The 18,743-nt window shown below is 42.3% G+C and overlaps 1 protein-coding gene across 1 annotated transcript in view; it reads left to right on the top strand.

Annotated features, from left to right (window-relative positions):
* The window catches only part of tsnare1 (T-SNARE Domain Containing 1), a 127,116-nt gene that overhangs the window by 78,357 nt on the left and 30,016 nt on the right, over window positions 1-18,743 (top strand). The window contains exons 9-10 of the mRNA XM_062398491.1: window positions 6,400-6,472; window positions 17,133-17,215. Coding sequence (XP_062254475.1) covers window positions 6,400-6,472; window positions 17,133-17,215 — 156 coding nt within the window. The remainder of the gene's footprint in view (window positions 1-6,399; window positions 6,473-17,132; window positions 17,216-18,743) is intronic.

Below are 18,743 nucleotides of genomic sequence, written 5' to 3' on the forward strand. Positions count from 1 at the left end.
TTTGCCACAAGTACCTCTACAGCTAGTATCAGACAGATGTGGAGAAATGTGAGGAGCAGAGAGCTGGCGACTGCAGTGCCAGTCAAGAGCTGCCGGCGGGCTTGTTTTTCCGACTTTATTTATTTGTTTTATCTTTGCCTCGAGTTTAATTGTGTCATTGCTGTCCACACACAGGCCCCAATGTCAGGTGGGATAGATGTCTGAATCGGAGCCTGACATTTTAGTCTCATGAAAACATACAGACCCGTGGAGTTTCATTTGTTCAAACCTGTTATTTTCATCAGTCACAAAAATAAAAATACTAACATTAGTAGTTGGATTGACAGGAGGCATCAGGGTCAGCACTGAGGACGACTCTGACTCTTTTGCCATAATATATTAATTTGTGGATTGCAACTAATGTTTTTTGACAGTGTATCGATCTCCGAACAGGAAGTAAATGTTTTGCATATCTCACAGAGGGGAGAGGTGAGGGACTGTTCCTTGAGTGTTCCTCAAATAGGAACCACTCCATGTGAAAGAAACGAGGATTTCTTACAGTGCTCTGGAAATTAACTCAACTTGCTTCAATTATTTCATTTATTTTAAATTTTCACAAGAGTTTAAATTAGTTATTTTCAGTTGGGTCATTCATAAATGATCCCAAGATGGTTTACCATGTTGCTAGCTGTTGAAAGTTAATCCATCTCTGGTCAGAGCTATTATGTATCCAAGTTGTCATCAAACCAGCTGTCCGTCCCAATCCCAAGTTCGCAACATCTCATCGACAAATGTTCACTTGCAATAAAAAATGAACTGGTTCGATTTTGGTGGTTAAAATCAAATTTTCAACCATAACTCAGGAATTCATATTTGTATGCATTATGACTAAATTTCATACAAATGTGTATGTAAGGTCAAATACACATTGTTCTGAAAAAACAACGTTATTCAGTATTTAACACCAAAACCTAGGAAAAGAGATCTGACCTTATTTCCTACAACGAGTAGGAGTGGTAAGTAGAGGGATACAACCTCGAGGCAGTAATTCTAATTCTATTTGGGTTGTTTTCATGTTATGCATTTCTATGATTTATTTACAATTGAAACAAACACTTAATGTCGATATATTTTAAACTGCAATATTGTTAGCTGTGAGTTTTTTAAAGAAGTAACATTAAGTGATTGTGAATTTACAGCCACTGTCTCACATGTTTTCTGAAACTGTTGTACATTACAAGAAGTGGGTGAGACTGCAGCTAACTCCCAACAAATATTTCCAGTATCTCTGACTCAAAATGATTAGTAGGAGGCTGACATGGATGAATTTTGGTTATTTTCTTAAGGGAGTACATGTGTGATCAAAGCAGCCACTTCAGGTCACTTATTACTTTATTTTTGAAAAAAGCACAACACCCTCAGTGCCTTATGAGAGAACACCATCCTGTAGGACACATTCACACTAATCTTTTCTCCAATCTTTTTAACCATATATGTTGTTTATCCCTCATTTGACAAACATACAAATACAATATGGTGTTAACATACTGGATCATCGTCGTATTGGCCAGAATAATAAAGTAGTCAAACTTGTATCCTTATGCTCAAAATAAAAAATAAAAAACCTGCTCCCCTTTCTGCTTGAAAAGCCTCAGACTTTCTCAACATCACCCACAAAAGTGACAGAAGTGAAAGGTAGCATCCGCTTGTTGTCAAGCTAGACAACAGCCTGCTGCCTCCACACATGGGCAGTAAAACACAAAATAAATGCAAACAGGCAAAATCAGATCCTTTATGGGATAGAGCGCTGTACTGAGTTCAGATGTGAGGAGATGTTTTGCTGCCCCTTCGGTATATGGTCCAATCATTGTCCATTTTTTAGCTTGAACAGGTGAAGTGCTGTCTTCTCCTGATGGCAAACCACGGATAGATCTGGGGCTCTTCTCTTTTCTGATGTCAGATGTTTTGATTTTAGCCAAAGTCGGCCAGTAACATTCATGCTTTATTATCAGTGATCAACTCTGCAACAGATTGTCAACACAGTGTGGTGTTCCACAGCGGCAAAAAGGCTCCTTCACAAATTCTACTTCTCAATGAAGCTTCTCTCTCAGCCCTCATCTCATTTCGCCCAAAAAATTGTCTGTATAACATTGTCTTAGAATGTGTCCAGTTGTAAAGGCACTCAAGACCTTGATTGCACTATGTAGACACATTGTTTTTTCCTTTATTTCAGTGTATCATCTATTTTTTTTTAGTTTCTCTGGGAAAACAGAATCTCAGCAGTGACACGCTTTGTGCATCCTCACTGTGATCAGACAGGCATAGCCAGTCGGGACCACCTTGAAGGACATGCTTACTGTTTGGTTATTTTCTTTTATCTCAGAAAACAAACTGGTATCCTGAGATTTTTTTGTTTTCATGAGTTGGTTTTTTGTCCTCATGAAATTTTCCTTTAATCAGATCAAACTGTCAACAAATCGTATGAACCGTGATAGGCGCCATAACCATTTGGACTATGTGTGGCCCTGTCTACCCCTGCTCTAATGGTTACCTTAATTGTGATAGCCCACTATTTCACAAAGTAAAGGCATCTCCAAGTCCAATAGAACACCTTGGTAGACGGGAAGAGCTACCAAGGTGTTCCTTTGGGGGAATGCTCTGCAGAAATCCCTGCAGAAATTAAAACGCTATCATGTAAACATGGAGCAGAATCTCAATGGAAACATGTGATAAAGAAGTGAGGGTGTTTTGACAGCAAAAGGAGTAAACTACTCTGTTCTTATTTAAGGGCTTAATGAGTGTATGTGTGTCACATTTTATGGTCAAGCGTTTTTTGACATTTACTAATGGCTTCAGGTTTCGACCCTGATTTACATGCAGCCCGGGGAAGCGATGACTTATTGCAATCAGATTTGTGATCTGGCTAGCAGAGACAGGAGTAAATGGGGCAAATGGGAGTAAATGTTGGAATGATGATCCAGAAACTCTCAAATTAGTATGTTACCTGCCACATAACATTTTTCACACCTCTTAATTTGTGATTTCTCTGTCTTACAAACCCCTTCTCCATGTTAATACTAAATGGTATCTTTTGTCTAATGCCGCTCTAGAAACTTCTTCCTCGAGTGCAGCATCGCGGAGTATTACCCCCACAAGCTCCCCAAAATGGCTGCACCAGCCACCAACTAATCAATATGAAAAGCAAAGACCACCCCTCTCCCACACACTAGGAACCTATTCTATTCATGTTGTTACTAACTGTAGGCCAAACAAAAAACTTAAAATATAGCTTGCAGCTCCAATCACCTAGTCACTGTCCCCATATCTCCCTCTGCTGGCAAGAGCGTACCTGTGCGACTGGCCGTCCTCAATGTAAGGTCCCTTTCTAACAAGTCTGTTATTATGAATGATCTAATTTCTTCATCCAATTCAGACTTTTTATTCCTAACTGAGACCTGGTTGTGTCCTGGTCATCAAACCCATCTGCTAGAGGTTTTCCCACCAAACTATCGATATATAAGCACTGCCAGGTATAATGGCTTGCTCCCCTTCTTCTGGCCAAGTCCCTGATTCAGCCTTTATTGAAAAAGCCACATCTTGATGAAGCACTCCCACAAAATTATTGGCACATTTTTGAAAACCCCCATTCATATCGCAAATTCTCGAAAAAGTGGTTCTGAACCAACTGATAGATGTGTCTGAGAAGAATTACATTTTTTACAAATTCTAGTCAGGATTCCGCAAACGACAAAGTACTGAAACCGCTCTCCTCAAAATTACTATTGATTTATTAATGTCTTCCTATGCTGGTGATTGCGCCGTATTACTGCTCCTTGACCTCAGTGTCGCATTCGACACCATCGATCATAACATTCTGATCAATAGACTAATGCGATGTTTCGGTATATCTGGAACTACCCATAGTCGGTTCAAGTCATATCTCTCAGATAGACAGACTTCAGTTTTCATTGGGGATAACACTTCATCCTTGGCTCCACTGTTGTGTGGAGTGCCACAAGGTTTCATTTTTGGTCCTTTACTTTTTCGCTCTACATGTCATTTCAATGGGATATCATATCAATCCTATGCCGAGGACACCAAATTATATGTCAAACCAGATAACGTCAGCCATGTAAGTGAGTGTCTCTCCACCATTAAGGAATAGATGTCACTTAACTACCTTCAGTTCAATTTAAATAAAACTGAAATAATAATTTTCAGTTCGACCAGCTAGTAGGCAGACCCCCATCATTCCCAGGTCCCCTGGCAACCAATATTGAAATTGCAATTTCAAGTGGGATTTTCCTGTGATAATTCTGTGTGACCTGAGTTGGGATTGGAAGCTCAGTTAAGATGTTTCGAAGCTGTGTCAGGATTCTTAAGCGCAGTTGTTTTGAAACGCTGCTTTGAAATGTTCAAAGGGTCAAGTCACTAGAGCATGGCTAAGGGACGCTTCAGTGTGTGACACCATAGGTATGAGCTATGGGTATATGTCGGATACAAACTCAAAATTATTTTATATCATGGAATTGTTGGCTTTATTTGATTACGATATTTATTGAACATCTGGCGACACTGTGTCAGACATTGATTAATCTGTGTGTGTTTTTCCTGCACCTGATCAGGTCTCTGATACACTTACCCTGGATGATAAGGGGGCCTCCTGTATCAAACCTGCTTGGGAACCTGGAGAAATGTCACCAGTCTTGGTTCCCAGCCCAGTGCCAGTGTCCACTGGCTATTAGATTGGCCATGAGCAGAATTTAAAGCCCATCAAAAATGGTAAAGGGCACAGTGTTGGCCCAAAGCCTGGCCACCCACTCAGCCCTTAGGCAGGGGTCCCAAACCGGCACATCTCTCCGTGTGTGTGGGTCTCTCTCTTTGCTTATTCACATTCACTTCCTCACATTATTTCCAAAATTGGTTACACACTGTTCTGACATTATGATGAAATGAGTCCTGATTGCCCCATGCTTTGCCAGGTAAAATAAATGTGTTATTCTATTACAGCATGACAGACAGGGTTGCCCAAAGATAAATGCAAAACAGTCTTTAGCATCACAAGGTTTGCCAGGGGCCATTTTGGCTCCATTCAAATGATTTTTGCCAAGTGGCAGGATGACTGCCAGTTTCCACAGCAATCTCCGCCACCTGTGATGGATGGCCCAGTGGGCTAGGCTACACAAACGCAGCTGCGATTGCACAGAGCCATAATGGAGGGAAGGGGGGACATGTGAGCAGGAGATAGACAGAAGTTTTATAAGCTTTCATGTCGCTTTGAGTTGAAATATTGAGAGCAGATTCAAAGCAGGGAGACAATGGAGGATAGCTACGGTCTACCATAGCCAGGCTAGGTTTTTCTGAACCCTGACAGAAATAACTGCCCATTATTTTCAAATTGTTGGGCTCTACCTCTCAGCTGGCACAAGCAGCACAGAATAGCACTAATTGCCATTTTCACATCCACTGCTGGTATTGTTTAAAAAGCAAATGCACTCGTGCACATCTGAGCACACAGGCATGTGGTGGTCTTAAAATGAGTTGTATTGGGCAAATTGATAGCACATAGCTATCATGTGCAGCAGAAAGCAATTATGCTCTGGACAATTAACATTTGTGCAGTTATTCTGTGGCAACTTATCAAGATAATAATAATATGCACCTACAGAGGCAAGTGCATGTGATGCCAAGGTGCAAGTCCATCTGACTTTTAAAGGAATTGTGACAAGGTTCTCTCCTTGATTCATTGCATCTTTCATTAAAAAGTAACCTGGATTCATGATGACGTCATCACAGGTATCGCTCCAGCTTTGTAAGGCACAGTATAAAAAATAGAAGCTAATACTCGTCATCCATAGCTGTTTTGGTAGAGTAACGTGATGGTTGGAGGTCTTGGTGGATTTCCAGGGTCATTCAGCTCTTCACCTCAAGTGGTTACTGAGGAGTGGTTCATTGTCTAGTCTTCTCACATCATTTGAAAGTTTCAGGCTCCTTACTGACCACCAGAGACGCAACGTTTTGACTGATCTGGCAAATGTCTGTGTCCATTTACAACTAATTGCATCCTTTCACTGCCTTCCATTTTCTCAACAACTGCTCTTATGATGAACTTGAAACTTGGCTGGTGTATTTCTGAGGATGTCGTAAAGTGAAATTCCTGCCTAAATCTTACCTGCGTTTATTTTGCACTTACTGTGATGCCACTGTTGATTTCACAACTGTGGCTGTTAAAGTGGAGTTATGTTACAGTGACACCACAGAATGTGGCACCATCATTTTGTTTTATATTACTTTTGAATCAAATAAGGGTCACAGATATTTTTAATACCTGTTTAGTTTGTGTATTCCCTTTATTTATTGTGACATAGTGACTGAGATATTACAGTGGTGTAACATGTATGAATTCTGTTTTCTCCATAGAGAGACATGCTGGACGTTAGTCAAATCATGAAAGATCTGGCCAGTATGGTCCATGAACAAGGAGACGCCATAGGTAAGATTGTGTTTGCATGGTGTGTCTGTGTGTGTTAAATTGTTTTAACATTGTTGTTCCTGACTCAATTATCATTAATAACCTTTCTGATCATGTTCTAATTTGATGGTCTTGATTAATAACATTAGCTCAGAAACACTGTTGTGCTAAACAAACTTTTTAACCTCCACTGGACTGCCATGCTGGCAGATTCTCTGAAGAAAGCGAAACGCTGTGCATTTATACAGACAGTGGTCGGTTAGAGAAAATCCATTTGGACACCCTGATATCAGTAAATGGCTCTCTGCACCCTGCAGTGATTTAGACTTGGCAGAAAGAATGAAAGTTAGCACACAGATATAGGGCAGATATAGAGTCTCTGCTGCTGGGTCACAAATCTGCCATCAGCTATGTCTCGCTTAATCATGAGCATTCACTGGAGAATTGGCTTTTAAATAATGTCACACAATGACATAGACAAACAGACAGACCTGAGAACCAGTGTTTGATGGGTTTGTTGATCAATTCTGAGGAGTGAAAGGTGTGATAAGGTAGATAACTTAAGCTGTTGTGTGTGCGCTTCAAAACACTGTTAGTGCTGAGTCAGTTCATCCAGTTCAGCTTGTTTTGTGGCTTTTTTGTCAATTTAAAAGTTGTGAGTCTTGTTTAAACCTTTAACCTTTAGTGTTGCTATTGAATCCTTTTAAAGGATAAGGTCAGTGTTATTTGTTTGAATCTCAAAAAACGCCTGACAAATAAATATAACTTACTGTTTTTTAACTAAAGAGCAGGAAAAGTTCCCCAAGGGGACTATAAAGTTAAAATAAATCAGGGGCTAGGTCTGTGACTAAAGTGTCTATCTGACCAAAAAAGTAAAAAAATGGATGGCATATAGATCAGAGAACAACTCCTTAAGGCTTGGTGCAGATCCGGTTAAAGGGCAGATGAAGGGATTTTGTTAGGATATTTGTTCATCATCTTTGTGACTAATGTTTCAATCTTGAAAATAGAATGTGATAAATCTGTGTCTTTGCTAGTTTCACAGTTAGTATTTCCACATCCAGTACCCATGTTGTTCAAACATGGGGTGCACTTAAAATGAGGTATGGTTAGGTGCATTGTTAGCACATTGTTATCTTGAGGCAGCAGAAAATTATTGTGCTTTTGACCACCAATAACCTTGTCTGAGGTCAGTGGTGCGGTATTCCACTGTTTTTTAAGGAATATTATCAAGATAGTACTTGTTGCTTACATAGGCCGGTGCATAACGTGTGTGCAGTCTGTTATTTGAATGCACATATGGTCTGTTTGCAAGCTTTCTATTCCAAAAAAGTTCTGTTAACTTCTTTCACTACCTGGGAAAATTATCCATAACATGATTTCAACAACATGGAACTGTGCCTGGCTTTTAAAGGGAAATCTGAGATTTTGATTTACTGCATGTTGCACCCAAAACATAACCTTTAACAACTTAGAATCTAGGTCCACCCCCTCTGAGACCTAACATCCAACTGCATTATGCTTGAACGTTTTAACCAAAGAGACTAAATGTAATATATAATTAGCATGTCAATATTACTTATATTTTAAATTGATTCAAATAGGTCAAAACATACCAATATGCAAAGAAGTCAAAGTGTAAGTGATGGTTAAAAGAGAAACATAGCACAGTTTCAATTGACCTTTGGGTCAAAGGGACCTGGGGAATCCCTCATTAAACCAAACCAATCAACTCAATCAACAGTGCATGATAAAGTAGTTAAGGTTATGTGCAAACCCCCACCTCCCTCCCAGGCACAACATACACACGTGTTTAGACTTTCTAGTCTTCAACTAAACCTCTAAAATGCTTAAACCTTTGGCAGAAGATCTCAGAGTCAGAATCAGAATGTATTTATTGCCAAGTAGGTTTACACCTACCTGGAATTTGCTCTGGTTGTTGGTGCATACAATGAACATAAAAATACAATAAATGCAACACACATAAGAAAAAAATATATATAAAATAAAATTTATAAAAGAAGCCAATCATATAATTTGAGGGGTTCTAACAATATTTCTCCTGCTGTGGACTAACGTAATCAATGCTTTTGCACCACCTCTGAGTGCTGGGCGTGGCATATATCTTTTGTATTATTGACAAAGTTTGTTGTGTGGAAATGAACTAAATGAATCAAGATAGAGTGTGTGTGTGTTGAATGTAACTTCCCTTGTAGCTTGTAGCTCAACATACAGAATCAAGGAAGCACGCAAAAGTCCAGGGAACCACTGCTTTCCACTTTTTCCTCATTCATGTACAGAATAAACTGAACACGCCCTTCCACCACATTCTTCTCTTTGTGAATTATCCTACATCCTGAGCTTGTTCAGGATAATAAGACACACAGGAGCGACTCTGAGGTTTTGCATTCTGTAATTTGCATGTGAAAGAGTGTTGATGTGGTATTTTGGACAAGGAAGGTGGAGGGACTCAGTGTTCTCCCCACCAAAATGGATGAACAGAGAGATAGGACTTTGTTGAAGTCTGCAGAGCTTATGAAATCATACCACAGCAGAGGTCCAATCTAGTCATTATGGAACCATGGGATAATGGACCTCTCCCCATTAAAAAGAGATGCACTAAAATTGCCTTTGGCCTTTTTGGAACAAGGTTTTCTTGGTACAGTGGCGTCTATGAATACTATGAGATTTTGCTTTAGAGGCGATGGTCAAAAAAAGCAGCAGGTAATACAAAGAAATGAACAGACTCAAGGAGGATGGATTAGTTATTTTATGGTTTATCCGTGGTGGCTAAGGACACACTATATAAAAGCCTGACAGTGGAGACACACAATCATTAAGGTTGTTTTAGGAGGCAGACACAAACTCTGCCAGACTAAACAAAAGAGGTGTTAGAAAACTCTGTATTAATTTGAACTCATCAAAGACTACACTCTCTTGTTCTTCATGTGTTTGGAGCATGTTTCTATAGGATACTATCATTGTCTGTTTGTTTGGTATTTTGACTATATCAATTAATTTATTTGTCCAGAAGGTTGCACTGGGAATCTCAGTGGGTCCTTACGGCTTACTCAACATGTGGATTTAAAAGAATCAAAGTCACACTGAAAACATTTGCATCACTTATAAAATCACAGAATTTGTCCAGATCTCATCTCATCTCATTTTCATCCGCTTATCCGGGGTCGGGTCGCGGGGGGAGCAGCTCAAGCAGGGGGCCCCAGACTTCCCTTTCCCGGGCCACATTGACCAATTCTGACGGGGGGATCCCGAGGCGTTCCCAGGCCAGTGTTGAGATAAAATCTCTCCACCTAGTCCTGGGTCTTCCCCGAGGTCTCCTCCCCACTGGACGTGCCTGAAACACCTCCCAAGGAAGGCGCCCAGTGGGCATCCTTACCAGATGCCCGAACCACCTCAGCTGACTCCTTTCTAAGTAAAGGAGCAGCGGCTCTAATCCGAGTTCCTCACGGATGGCTGAGCTTCTCACCCTATCCCTAAGGGAGACGCCAGCCACCCTTCTGAGAAAACTCATCTCGCCCGCTTGTACCCGTGATCTCGTCCTTTCGGTCATCACCCAGCCCTCATGGCCATAGGTGAGGATAGGAACGAAGATCGACTGGTAGATCGAGAGCTTTGCCTTGCGGCTCAGCTCTCTTTTCGTTACAACGGTGCGGTAAAGCGAACGCAATACCGCCCCCGCTGCTCCGATTCTCCAGCCAATCTCACGCTCCATAGTAACCTCACTCGCGAGCAAGACCCCAATGTACTTGAACTCCTTCACTTGGGCTAAGGACTCATTTCCTACCCGGAGTTAGCAATCCATCGGTTTCCTGCTAAGAGTCATGGCCTCAGATTTAGCGGTGCTGATCCTCATCCCAGCCGCTTCACACTCGGCCGCCAGCCGATCCAGTGAGTGCTGAAGGTCACAGGCCGATGATCCAATGAGGACCACGTCATCTGCAAAAAGCAGTGACGAGATCCTCAGACCAACGAACTGCAACCCCTCCCCACCACGACTACGCCTCGCTATCCTGTCCATGTATATCACAAACACTGAGAACGAAACTGACTGGCTGCCGAGGATGCGAACACAGCTCTCGCTTTGGGAGTACAGGGATTGGATGGCCCTGAGGATAGACCCCCTTACCCCATACTCCCGCAGCACCTCCCACAGTTTCTCCCGGGGGACCCGGTCATACGCCTTCTCCAGATCCACAAAACACATGTAGACCGGATGGGCATACTCCCAGGCCCCCTCCAGGATCCTTGCGAGAGTGAAGAGCTGGTCCGTAGTTCCACATCTGGGGCGAAAACCGCATTGTTCCTCTTCAATCTGAGGTTCGACGATCGGCCGAACCCTCCTTCCCAGCACCTTGGAGTAGACTTTACCAGGGAGGCTGAGAAGTGTGATGCCCCGGTAATTGGCACACACTCTCTGGTCCCCCTTTTTGAACAGGGGAACCACCACCCCGGTTTGCCACTCCTTTGGCACTGTACCCGACTCCCACGCGATGTTGAATAGGCGTGTCAACCATGACAGCCCCTCAACACCCAGAGCCTTTAGCATTTCTGGCCGGATCTCATCAATCCCTGGGGCCTTGCCACTGCGGAGATGTTTGACCACCTCAGTGACCTTTGACGATGAAACACCATCAACCTCGAGCTCTGCCTCCAACATAGAGGGCGTGTTATTCGGATTCAGGAGTTCCTCAAAGTGTTCCTTCCAACGTCCGACAACCTCCTCAGTTGAGGTCAACAGAGTCCCATCCTTACTGTACACAGCTTGGATGGTTCCCCGTTTCCCCCTCCTGAGGTGCCGGATAGTCTTCCAGAAACACTTTGGTGCCGACCGAAAGTCCTTCTCCATGGCCTCTCCGAACTTCTCCCACACCCGCTGCTTAGCCTCCGACACGGCAGCAGCTGCAGCCCTTCGGGCCTGTCGGTACCCTGCAACCGAGTCAGGAGTCCTCCAGGATATCATATCCCGGAAGGCCTCCTTCTTCAATCGGACGGCTTCCCTGACCACCGGTGTCCACCACGGTGTCCGAGGGTTACCGCCCCTTGAGGAGCCTAAGACCCTGAGGCCACAGCTAGCCGCCGAGCTTCAGCAATGGAGGCTTTGAACACCGCCCACTCCGGCTCAATGCCCCCAACCTCCACAGGAATGCCAGAAAAACTCCGCCGGAGGTGTGAGTTGAAGATACCTAGGACGGGGGCCTCCTCCAGGCGTTCCCAGTTCACCCGCACTACTCGTTTGGGCTTACCAGGTCTATCCGGAAATTTCCCCCACTCCCTGATCCAACTCACAATCAGATGGTGGTCGGTTGACAGTTCCGCCCCTCTCTTTACCCGAGTGTCCAAAACACGCGGCCTCAGATCAGATGACACGATCACAAAACGATCATTGATCTTCAGCCTAGGGTACTCTGGTACCAGGTACACTTATGAGCACCCTTATGTTCGAACATGGTGTTTGTTATGGATAATCCATGGCTAGCACAGAAGTCCGATAACAAACGACCGCTCGGGTTCAGATCAGGGAGGCCGTTCCTCCCCACCACGCCTCTCCAGGTGTCTCCATCGTTGCCCACGTGGGCGTTGAAGTCACCCAGCAGAAGTACGGAGTCCCCTACTGGAGCCCCATACAGGACTCCATTCAGGGTCTCCAAGAAGGCTGAGACCTCTGAACTGCTGTTTGGTGCATACGCACAAACAACAGTCAGAGTTTTCCCCCCTACATTCCTTAGGCGCAGGGAGGCGACCCTCTCGTCTACCGGGGTAAACTCCAACACCGCGGCGCTCAGCCGGGGATTTATGAGTATCCCCACACCCGCCCGGCGCCTCACGCCCTTGGCAACTCCGGAGAAGAATAAAGTCCAACCCTTATCCAGGAGTACGGTACCAGAGCTGTGACTGTGCGTGGAGGTTAGCCCCACCAGATATAACTGATAGCGCTCCACCTCCCTCACAAGCTCCGGTTCCTTTCCCCACAGCGAGGTGACGTTCCACGTCCCCAGAGCCAGCTTCTGCCGCCCGGGTCTGGTCCGTCGAGAACCCTGACCTCGCTGCCACCCATGTGGCTGTGCACCCGACCCCAACGGGTCTTCCCACAGGTGGTGGGCCCATGAGATGAAGAGAGAGAATTTGTCCAGATGGTCGAGATATTCATATGGGGGGTTGACCACATGAGGAATTTTCTTCTGGGGACCATGAATATCCCCGGATAATTTGAAACCCTGTTTTCATTCAAAGGTCCATCTGTGTTTTGACCTCTGCATTACGGAGCAGGAGGATTAACCCTAACCCTAACCCAAATAATAAAGGGGTTAACGGACTGTATGTAATAAAACAAATGCTCATGTGTCAGATGCCTCTGAACACAAGGCATCCAACTTTTCTTTTTTTTTTACCTTGCCAACCATCTGCCATCAACTTATCAAATACTGGCACAGCTGAAGGCACAGAGTACATTTTTCTTCAGGGAAACTGCAAGTTGATCAGAGTTGATGGTGCTGAAAGAATGCCTGAAAAGAAAGAAGTATGTCATAATAAATGCAGTGCAGCAGCACAGCTTTTGTGAGTTTTTGCATCAGTTTGACAATATTTCCGCCACTTTTTTTTAAATTTTACACTAAAACCTGAAACACAGTGTATTTCCTGGTAATTTTGCTGCTTTGACAAACAGTGAGCACTCTCACATAAATCAAACAGTAAAATTTATAGCAGTATGGGGCTAGACCTACCACCAGTGTTTCAAGGCACTTGAGGGAACCCACACAAAATGCATTCGATGTAGGGACCAAACCAAGTGAAGTCCAACATGAACTCTCACATGATACCGAAACCAGATTTTTCCAATCTTAAAACTATTATTTTAGTATAAAAATCATAAACAAAGTGCATACATATTAATAATGGTAAAGTAGACCCATCCCTCACATGCATTAAGACATTCTAGTCAAATGTCTAAAATGACAGTTATGGCAGGAAGCTAGTGGCATAGAGCCTCTTTACGGGATTTCTAACCATTGTTATTGGACAGGTGGAGTTTTTTCAAGCTGTAAGCTCTTTTGAGGAAAAAGCAGGAGCCCGTGGCATTCACATCTTATCAAACTCTGCAGGATTAATACCTGCTCAAAGGGATAGTTCACCCAAAAATGAAAATTCACTCCATACCGTTAGCGTTGCCTGGGTTGGGCATTCGGTGCATTTTTTTTTTGCCCTGAATTATTTGCCAGTAGCCACTGCCACTGGTATGTCACTTCACAACTGAATATCAATGAGCTGTGAATGCACCGGTCTGACTAGCTGACAGACCGGCGCATTCATCTCTGGTTAATGCGTGTGTGACAAGAGTATTTGGTAGTATTTAACCAGGTTACTAAGAAACCAACTGCAGAGAAGACCATACACCCATGACTCAAGATGTGTCTCCGTTGATGAGCACTTTGCTATATTCCAGACCATCATACCTCCTCTACGGGCTGCAGTGATGATTCAGTCCAACCTTAACCTCCTGCTTGACTCCCACAAGAGTTAAATGGCATTATGTATAAGTATCTTCATTTAAAATAGCTAAAGCCTACAAATAAAGGTTACATTCCCAATCACTTGTCTGCCTGATCACATCAGATGCACAATTGGTTAATAAAGGTAAGAGGGTAACAGAAGAAACCTATATGAGCATACCACCATACTCTTTCACATACACTACTACACTCTTACATGTACCATCATACTCTCTGACACACACTACTATAGTAATGTTTCATCATACTCTCTCTCTCTCACTCACACACCCACACACACACACACACACACACACACTACTATACACTCTTACAAGTACCATCATACTCTCACACACACACACACACACTACTATAATTTATTGCATGTACCATCATACTCTATCACACAGAGAGAGTTGGTACATGCAATGTGTGTGTGTGAGACCAAGTATGAATTATCCCTCATAGGGCCTCTCACAGAATAGGATAAACATGCATTGCTGTCTTCTTTTGCTCACCGAACGAGAAAATACATTGAGTCAATCAGCACAATTTGTTCACTCAACCCTCTGCTCCTGTTAAGTTCAGAAGTTAATTCTCCACAGGCTCAAACAGTGCAATAATTATCAGAGGTCATTACAGCATGAAACAGTGAGGAGTCTCTGAACTGGCTGCAGCCTTCCCACTACCTCAACACCAAAACAACCAGAAAGGAGACTGTTTGTTTAATGGTGTTAACCAGTGGTCTTTAGTAACACAGAGGTGTGGGCTGTCATGTAAAGTGTTGTCAATACTGTGGGCGCAGGGGAACCTTATGAACTAAAGGCTGGATGATTCAGCACCAGATTAACATCAAGAGATCATTGGCCAAATCCAATTTCACGCCCTACCCTTCCGTCCCAACTGGTATTTGGAGAGCCTACCCTTACATGTGAACACACAAAATGAAGGGCTAGACCAAGGGGTACAATGGGATTGGGCCTTAGTCTTCTCTTTTAATGTCTGTATGGAAGCAGGCAATCTTTTTGATCGTGCGACATACAATTTGGAAATTGGAGAGAGTTGTGTCAGATTACAGAACTGTCAAACTTAACTTGGGTTATACCACATCAGGGTTGCACCCAAACTTTTAGAAAAAGCACTGAACAGTTGGTGAATGATGTTCAGTAAGAGGGTTGAATGCAAGATGTTGGAGTTCTAACCATCTTTACAATGTGACCACTATTTGGTCAATATTTATGTTCCCAGTTGCTTGAGCAGGATGATCAACATTGTGGATATTCAGTCAGGTAAATCCACCTTTCAAATGGGTGTCAGTATAGGGGAAGTAGATACAACACAGTCACCTTGACCTTTGACCAATCTATGCCGTAGATGGTAAGAAACTTGGGGATTTTCATATTGTGATCAAGTTAAACAATTACTGGGAAATTGTACTTAAAATGCAACGTTGCTATTAGCACACTTTATTTCATCAGCCTTACTAAGTTTATCCTATATGGATCACATTTAAAAGCCTCATTATCTTACTGTTTTTTTTTACAGAAATTCTATGGATAAAACCACTTCAATCAGGAACAGGGTTAGGGACTCTTAACAGTCTAATATTTGTAAATGTTCACGAACGATACACCTCAGAGATCTGGTCATTGTTGATTAACCTGAACAAAAATGCAGTCAAGCTGGTTTTTAGACGTTTCTCAGTAATCATTTAAATCTTTTGTAGTCTCCAGTTTAGCTGTGTACCTTCCAGTGATAGGCATTCAGTTCTCAGCAGGTCTCACAAGTTGAACAACAGATACTTTATTGTTTTTGTTTTCTGGAGATCTGAGGGTGTTATATTTGGAAAATAAATATTAAAATGTTGCTCTCCTTTTATTTGATCCTACCTTTTTAAACATAAAAATGTATCAATATAAATGTTCTTGTATTTTACAATGTAGTATATCGAAACAATCCCTTATTATACTATATACACAATGTTTATCAATATGTCCTTCTTCCAAAGGAAACACGGATTAAAGAAAGATACATCCAGCTTACAGGCTCAGTTTTGGTTACATAATTAACAGCAACTCGTTATCAATCTCATGTCTGAGTGATGAGTACTACACTGTAGTCAGCATGTGGTTGATCTATCCAGCAAGAAGGAAGCAGTCTTTATGTTGTCCTACTCTGAATGTTGTGTCCTGGCTCAGACTAGGTTCCCGGCCATCAGCAGCAGAGCCACTCAAATAATTTCCACTGTCGCCAGATAGCGAGTTTAAGAGACTCTGATATTTAGTCCTGAGATTCAGACATTTCAGGTCAACATCTGTTCATCCGGTTTCAGAGGGATTTATAAAACTTGTTGTAAAGCTTTAACAAGTTGTCAACCTGTCTGCTCTGCCTTGTGTGTGGGGAGGGGACGGGGCTGAGAAAGACAGAAAGCAGAGGAGAGAGAAACAAAACCATAAATGACAGTAAAAAGCAGACTCTCACTAAACTGATGTGAAACAAGTGCACTTAAATTAGATAAAAAGTATAAATCAAATACTGAGATTTTTCTCCTTTTTTTATATTTTTTCCTTTGGTTTCTTTTGAGAGCAGGTTCTGAGCATTGCGGCTCCTGTGGCACAGCGAGGATGAGGTTCTGATTGTGTAGAACCAAGCACACATACATTTCATATTTATATTTTACATATTTTTCATGAAGAGAACAATAAATCAGTGCCTTTGAAACGAGCTGGCCAAAATTCTAAAAATCATTGGATGAACACACTGTCAGATTGTTGAACCTGCAAATAAATATGTAAATTGCATAAATTCCCCCAAAACTGTCATGTTTTATATTTCTACACAATCAACGCGACTGCAAGGTTCCGCTGGACAAAGCCCTGCTCCACCTGTCGTCACCGAGCGAATGCTGGGCAGATGTTTGTCAAGGGAAGTTGACAGCAAGTGTCTTTGTCAAACAGGAAGTCTGCATTACAAGCTGGAGGCACAGATTCTGAAAGATCTGAGTTTACCAGCCAGGAAGTTTCAAATGTCTCGAGTTCTGCGTCTTCATAGGCCATTCAAACCATTCTTCTCCACTTTTCTTTCATGAATACCCTGAAATGATGATGATGATCATAATTGTTAATATTTTTATTATGGCCCATTAACAAATTTACGTTTTATTTTCCCAGACAGCATTGAAGACTACATCCAGACTGGGTCGTCCAATGTGGAATCAGCCAATCAGGAACTTGCGAAGGCAAACCATTACCAGGTACACTGAACCTTCCCATCCGCCCCAGTGCTCCACAGTTTGCATTCACTTTGCTCCCTTTTAATTCAATGCATTTAGCTAAGCTTTATCATTTTAATGCACTTGCATTAAGCTTAGTTTGATCAGCCGTGCAAACAGGGACTTTGCTAACTAGATTTCACAGTTTTATTACATCCCCCTAGCGTAATAACAAAGATGATGTAATTTCATGTCATAATTCACTAGCTTTTGCCTTCAGTTATATTAATAGTAGTTTGGGAAAGAGAACATAACATGCTTGCCGGGACTCTCGCAAAAACAAAAAACCAAAAAATAACACTTAAAAATCCACGGGCTAGTGTAAGCTCTACTGAGATAATGGTTTTAAATGTGCAGCTTTATACTACAAGTGTATTGACTTAGAGAGGGAACCGCATTAAAGGCCAAAAAAACAAAGCCAGAAATAAAATAGATAATTTTTTCTGTGTTTTAGGGGAAAACAAGAATTTCCACTTCACAGCACAGGAACTTTATGAAATGCCCAAGGGTCTGTGTTTGCTCTTTCTTTTCAGGGAAATATATGTGTATCTTGCTGTTCTGTCAGGGACCATCTCGGTAGGCCAGGACTTTGTGTGTCTCTGTGTAGGCCGCTGGCTATGGTAAAAAATATATTGACTCAAGTGTCCCTGGGTCAATATAGGATATACCTTTTCTACATGGGGTTCAGCTTCCAAGCTGCATCCAGCTCTCTATCTGCAAGGTCTTTTCAAAGTTTTGGAAAAGATGGGTTTGTGATTATTGGCACGCGTGATATCCGCCTGTTAAATAAAGGTTTTTTTAATAGGAGTGTGATTTAAGTTCAGGAAATGTAATTTAAATTGAATTTAATTATTTTTTCTAAATTAACACGGATTATCTACATCATATCAGAAGCCACTTATTGAGAAAACGTTTGCTGGGCAGTTTCCAGTGCGTGTGATGACTGTAGTGATTTCTGTCCGTCTCCACATGCTGCTGCTCCACTAGTGAGCGAACAAATAAGTGGATGGCAACAGCTTTCCCATTAATTGTCCTTTCATTATCTTAAGGGGAGCTGAGCCGTGACCGAGCTCACACTGAGCAATTTAGCTCTCCGCCAATCCAGGCAGCCTCTGTCATTGCAGAGCGGCTGAATGTGAGAAAAACAACAAAGGAGGAGACAGAGAGACAGGCACAGAGTCCGACAGACTGACAGGACAACGGATGTGAAGACACACGAGTACAGATTCTACACAGTCCCATGTTCACATCAAACCTGAGCAGATGACTGTAAAAATATACAGACTTTGCAGTTTATACAAACACGACATGTTCAGAACATCTGCTACCAGATTCAACACAACATCTGAAGGTGTCCTTTGGCATCTGGCATCCAGACCTTAGCAGCAGAATTGTATATAGTTATTTAAAATAATATTTCACCCTGTAAAATATTGACGTTTTTACATGTGGTATCCAATTCACAGATTAATATGATAACTACAGACTTCAATTATGATTAAGAATTAAC

The sequence above is a fragment of the Platichthys flesus genome, chromosome 11 (assembly GCF_949316205.1).
Source record: "Platichthys flesus chromosome 11, fPlaFle2.1, whole genome shotgun sequence".
In the NCBI taxonomy this organism is placed as follows: Eukaryota; Metazoa; Chordata; class Actinopteri; order Pleuronectiformes; family Pleuronectidae; genus Platichthys; species Platichthys flesus.